At 29.0% G+C, this 6,523-nt stretch overlaps 1 protein-coding gene across 1 annotated transcript in view; it reads left to right on the top strand.

The window, feature by feature from the left end:
• The first annotated feature begins 1,929 nt into the window (after positions 1–1,929).
• Positions 1,930–6,523, top strand: part of DIP-lambda (Dpr-interacting protein lambda) — a 101,561-nt gene continuing 96,967 nt past the window's right edge. The window contains exon 1 of the mRNA XM_065500888.1: positions 1,930–2,145. Within this exon, the coding sequence (XP_065356960.1) occupies positions 2,037–2,145 (109 nt within the window). The 5' untranslated portion in view covers positions 1,930–2,036. The remainder of the gene's footprint in view (positions 2,146–6,523) is intronic.

Genomic DNA, 6,523 nt, shown 5'->3' with positions numbered 1-6,523 from the left:
CCTTTTTATAATTTCTGATTACAATTTTGTAAATAAAAACCGCAATCGTTATTTACCAAAATACAGAAAAACCGCATTAGTTTTACACAAATGCGAGAGCTATCGGATAAGTTATTTTATAATCGATGGTAGTAGTAACTCTACCAACAAACAAGTAACTGGTAAAAAGACGCAGAACATATCTCTCGATATGCGGAAAGTTATTGAGGAAAAGTTTTGCTGAATATAGCTTGAATTAGATTAGAGGGTGCCCCGACTAGACTAGAAGATAGTGTGCTATACTTTCAATCTTATGGTTGCGGGTTCGATTCGCTACAGAGACTCTGGGTGTATCTGCAGAAAAGCAAAACACTTCGCAATTTGTGTTTGTTTAAAAAAATACAAAAGGTAATAAATTCGAGTATCTAGAGAACTATAATTGTGAAAGTCTTCAAACTTTACATGATTCAATTTCTTATCATTGTCATGAGGTTTAACCAAAAATGGAGGGATCGGAACAGATGGTGAGTCACGAAGTAAATAGTTATTTCTAAATATCTTGGTCGGGATGGCATCAGTGGTCGTGGCACCTATTATACAATTATAGTTCTGGAGAACCAGAATTGTAAAAGTATATAAACTTTGTATCACTCTACGGAGTGATAACAAATTTATTCCTTATCACTGTACGAAGTTTAGCTAAATATAGCGAGACCGGAACAATGGGTGTGGTTACGCCATTACAAAGTAAATTTTAATTTAGAGAGTCTTTAAGTTTTGCCTGGATCACATATATTTTTACGATGTTTGGCTGAAATTTACGGAGATCGGCCCCTCCCATATAAACGAAATAGTTATATTGAAGAATTAGTAGTTAAAGTAAAGCTTGACATGAGTTATTTTTGTACACAAAAGATATAAAAATGGATGGGATCAGCACAGTGGAGTGGTATCTCCGATCCTAGTTAGTTATTTTCTAATATCAATTGAACTGTAGTTGTGAGAGTCTTTAAACTTTGTGTGAATTACTTTGATGCCAGTTTCCTGTTAAGAGGATCGGAGAAAGGGACGAATATCTGGGGAACTAGAATAGTGAAATTCTCAAAGACGATGATCCCTCCTCTACTCATATACTACTCTATACAGAGTTTTCATACTTCGCTGAATTGATTTGTTGCCAGTATTCGTTTTTTGTCTTAAAGTGAGGGTATCGGACAGGTTGGGTAAGCCATACCACATTCGGTTAATTGTTATATAATAGTGTGATTCTCAAGATTTAGCATGTGTTATTTTCATACCCTTGTACGTAGTTGGTATGCAAATGGTTGCTATCAGAAATCCATTAAGCGCAGCATGTTAAGCTAGAACTTTATTTAAGATAGTTAAAGCAATTACATAGTTCAGTAAAATATCAGTTTTGCGTTCATTTTAGATACTAAAGTTCTGACCTTATGAGTGGAATTGCAATCAATATTTTTTGCACTACAAACATGCATATAAAAGCATATTCGCCTATAGTAGGGTATCAAAAGCGTTAATACTGAAGTTCATTATAACATAGTTGCTGTAGTTGTTACACCACTAGCTATTAAGATATCAACAAAATGTTAATGCATACAAAATTAAAAATACTTACACTTTGTTTATTTTTGAAATTCTTTTGCAGATTTTGTTTTGTTTTACTCAAGTGAAAAGCGTTGTTATGCCGACGTTCTGGCGTATTCCAATTCGTTCGTACACTCTGTAGACGCATATAATTTTTCTCTATGGATGGAGGGAGTTACGTTGGCAACATTAAAATTAACCACACCGCAACTGACACTACCGGAAGCCACATTTAGCATTTATTTCAATGTCTTGAAGTACTCACACTTTCTGCTCCTCTACTACGTGTATATAGAACAACAAAAACAACTGGTGCAACTTTTAAGTTGAAACTGAAACTGAAGCTGAAACTGACACAGAAGTACCTACTCATCCGCGGCGCCTAAGAAGCTACTAATTCAACAGTACGCTCTAGTGAATTCATCTAACGCGTGTGTTTAGTACAGACTGCAATGGAGCAAGTTAAATGCTGCATAAGCGTATTACTGGGATTCATACTTTTACTGATGGGTTTTGGAGATGGCGACAGCAGGAGAAACAGTATGCAGGTGTTTGCCCAAGGTATGTCTATATTATTGTCTAAATGTTAAATATTTATATACATATGTATGCACATTAGAGTGCTCCCAGATTGTATGGCCGAAAAAAAAGCAAGGTGTCAAGGATTTTAGAAAATATTATGATGATAGAAGAAGGGAAAATATTATTTTTTTTTTTTTTTTAATTTTTGCAAAAATGTTGGCGTTAAATAATTATATCTGCATTTTAATGTTAAATAATCGAAATGCGTTCGTTATTATTGTTCTAATGAGATATAATCGACAGAAATTAGTTAAAAAATTTTAAAGTTATTAAAAATTCGCCAATTGTCTAAAATAACTTTACAGTGTTTTTTTTTTAATTATTATAAATAGAGTAATTATAATAAAATAACTTGAGCCAAATTACAAATTTAATTTCAAATTATATGGTTGACAAATTTTGATTTTTTAATGGCATTTCCAAAACTCCATTTTAATTTTTTTTAAATTTTATTGAATTAATTTTAGATCATCACTTAGGGATTTATTGTACCTGCCTTTTAAATTTTGTGGATTTCGGGAAAAGCTAATTTATTTGTCATATTTTGGCGAATAAGTTCAGTTTCTTTACTCTTATTAATTTTAAACAAAACCTATTCCGAATATTATAGTCCAAAAAAATTTAAATACATATACCCCGAAATTTGTGCTATAATCAAACAACATCAAAGGTCATTTTTGGTTCGACTTTTATAAAACTTAAGAAAAATATATCTTAAATTTATACTCTGCTCTGTAGTGTAATGACAATGAAAATTGTTTATATGAAAATTTTTAATGCAAAAAAAGTCTACCAGAAAAGTTATTTTAATACAGCATTCTTTCATTATCACTTCGGGTAATGCCTGTGGGGGCACTAATGTGGACGCTATTTTTTAGAATGTTACTAGTTAGTTTTAATAACCTATATATAATAAAATGTAAAATACCAGGACGACTTTGAATTCATTCTATAATTCCATAACAGCAAAGTTATACCCTAATGTACATATGTATTTTTATTTAATGTAAACATACATGCATAAGTTCTTATTTAAGCCTTGTATATTAGACCTGCCTTAAAAAATAGATTAAAAATATTAGACTCAAAAATTAGATTAAAGCATTTTTAATATGTTTAAATTGGTTATTTTTCATTTGAAATTTATGATTTATACATTTCAAATGTATAGAAAATGTTATTTAAATAGCAAAATTTGAGTTCTGTTATCCAATTGGACTTAAATTTTGCATCAGTTAGTTTAACTACTAAAGTACAATACAACACCCATCCAAAGGAAATATAATTGTTATGGGCAGATCTAATGTACATATATACTTATGTAAAAATTACTTACTTGTTATATAGTTGTATTAAAATTTATTTTTTTGTCGCGGCATTTTTTCTACTAAATTTTAATTTAAGAAAGTGTGGAATAGTATTCAACAATATATATACGAATTAGTCATATCCACCCTCATATTTAAATAGTTTGAAAATTTTATTTGACATATAAAAAATAATCGGGTTTTTAATTTTTATGTACTTTTTGTTTTTTAATTTTTTGAAATTTATTTTTATTATTTCATGATACAGAGAAAATAAGGTAAAATCGTTATCTCTTTATGACTTTTGAGCGATTTATTATTTTATTGCCTAAACTCGTGCTTTTTGTTAAAATAAAAAATTAGTGTTTAAAAGGCAATAATATTAGCTCGATTTACGATTTTTGTAAAATACACCTAGACTGCTAAACCGATTGTTCTGAATTTTTAAAAGCATTTAAAATACAAAAATTAAATTATAATTTCCCAAACATTATTTTCCCTTCTCAATGATTGCCAAAAATTTTTATTTTACAAAAAAATTATTTCAAAAATTCGTATTAAGACGGTTATTTTTTGTAGCATGTATTATTTACATTCATTGAAAACTATTTTCCATTATTCGAATGAATGTGTTGGAAAAAGTTTTAAAAACTTTTTTTTAAATATTTCTTATGGTACGAAAAAAACAAAAGATCTACTTTAAAATAAAAAAGTCTTTAACCAAAATTAACATTAAAATGAACTAATTTGTAGTTAGGCTGAATGTGTTCTATAAGCGTTTGATAATTTTTTTAAAAAAAACTGTTTATGAATGACATATAGTGTTTATAAACCGGATAACCGGTTAACCGAAAAACAGGGTTTTTTTTTGAAATCTCGGTTTTTTGCGAACCGGTTAATTTAAAATGTTGATTTTCGGTTAACCGGTTTATCCGGTTTATATCACTCGGTTAACCTTTTTTTTAAATTTGGGACTAAAATTAATAAATCTCATGTTTTGGTGCGGGCAACAAAATCGAAACAAATTTTGGAGGCTTTTTAAACCACCATTGTTAACCAAACTCTCACAACAGAAAATATCCTTTACTGGCAACACTTGTTAAATAACTCATGTTCGTTTATTAATTTCGGTTTCACATGTATAAGAAACTCACACATATACGGTGCCCGCGGGCGTACTACTGGAGACCAATGCACTACACAATTTTGATGTATTGTGGTTCCAGTAGTACAAAAATGGTAAAAATTTTTAATTCAATGGATAGATTTTTTTTATTTTTTTTGTAAATTTGTTAGATGTTTCTCCACATAATTTATGATAACTCAAAAAGGGTTCGACCGACATTATTGAAGTAAGCTTAGAAAAGTTTATATTTATATTAAAGGCCTGCACAAGACAACATTTTGTAGAAAAATGTCTTACTTCAAAATTTGATGCTTTGTTTTGTTGTGTCGACGCGCACATCATGTTGTTCAATGTCATCGCGCCGCAAAAACCATGTTGTACCATGTCTTCGCGCCGCGATAACCGTGTTGTGCCATGTCATGTCTATAGCTATTGATGATGCTGTTGTTATGTGTGGTAGCTTGAATTGAATTGATGTTAACAAGTGTCGCATTGTTAGGCAGAATAAAATTGCATAGCAGAATGAAATTGTACATAACTGCTGAACTGTGAAAATCTGAGAACTATTATTATTTAGCATTATATATTTTTTTTTAAATATTTAGAACAAATAATATAAGGATTTTTAAAAAATATAAATAATAAAGTGTAACACAGGAAAAAGAAATTCATAATTGGAATGAATTTTTTAATAAATATTATTAATCGAACATGAATTTTTCCCAAACTTTTTTCATTCAGAATAAGAACATGTTCATAAATATTATTAATTTGTACATGAAGGAAATTTTTAATTTTTTTACACAAATTTGTTGCTATTTTATAATAAATTGCATTATGTAGTTCAAATATTTTTGTATAATATCCCAATATTGGCCAATATTTCTAAATGTATAGAAAAGTCTGAAACGTATACATATTTTCTCATTGTATAGCTGAAAATCATAAAAAAATTAAATATTTTCCAAGAAAAATTTCAAACATTTTTGAATAACATAAAAATATACTAGAAAATTTAAAAAATTTTGTTCAAGCCTTCTAGATTTTATTTGAAAACAAAAAATAGGGAAAAAAATTCTGTGAAGTTACGCAATAAATGCCCTACACTTTTTCTTCAAATCGTTGGGCAGTTGCTTTTGTTCCATTGGATCATTTTCGTAGATTTATATTTTTGTAGCAATTATGCCGCGAACGATTCAGAGACACTTCATTAAATTTAAACACGTTTTTACAACGAGTATAATAAACACGTTTGTCTTTAATATCATTAAATATATTATAAACTTCACCGTTAAGGATTTATACATTAATTTAATTTTCTTTAATTAAACACCGTCTAGCTTTGTTCATGAAGTTTTATATTATTTAGCAATGTAATTATTAAATGTCCCGTTAATAATATTCGAGCGGTTGTACCTAAGTCAGGTAGTATTTAAAATATGTATGTGAAACACATTACATTTTTAATTCCATGAAAATTATTGGCATTTTATGGCTTATATTCCACGTATTCCTTTTTAAGTAATAATATAACAGGTAATATTACTAAATATTGTAAAATTTTCCAAAACAACATTGAAAAACCCATTGGTGTACTTTCGTATTTTTATTTTGACCTACTATATAATATAAATATAAATTTCAGTTGTATTTTTATAGTCAACTAGCTTGACTCGGTGCTCTTCGCTAGCCCTGTCGTAGTAAAAAAAATATATAGCCTATTGACGCTTCCCAGTAAGGATCTATCTACGTTCCAAATTTCAATAAAATCGGTTCAGCCGTTTAGGCGTGATGCTCAAACAAATATAGATTAATATAGATTTTTTCTTATTGCACACAATAAATACTACAAGTGAATTGAAATCATCTCATACAAAAAAGGCCTCATACATGATTTAAATGACTTGAAATTATTTTCCATGTC

The sequence above is a fragment of the Calliphora vicina genome, chromosome 2 (genome assembly GCF_958450345.1).
Source record: "Calliphora vicina chromosome 2, idCalVici1.1, whole genome shotgun sequence".
NCBI lineage: Eukaryota > Metazoa > Arthropoda > Insecta > Diptera > Calliphoridae > Calliphora > Calliphora vicina.
The sequence above is the reverse complement of the archived record's forward strand: the minus strand, read 5'-3'. Positions and strand labels throughout refer to the sequence as shown.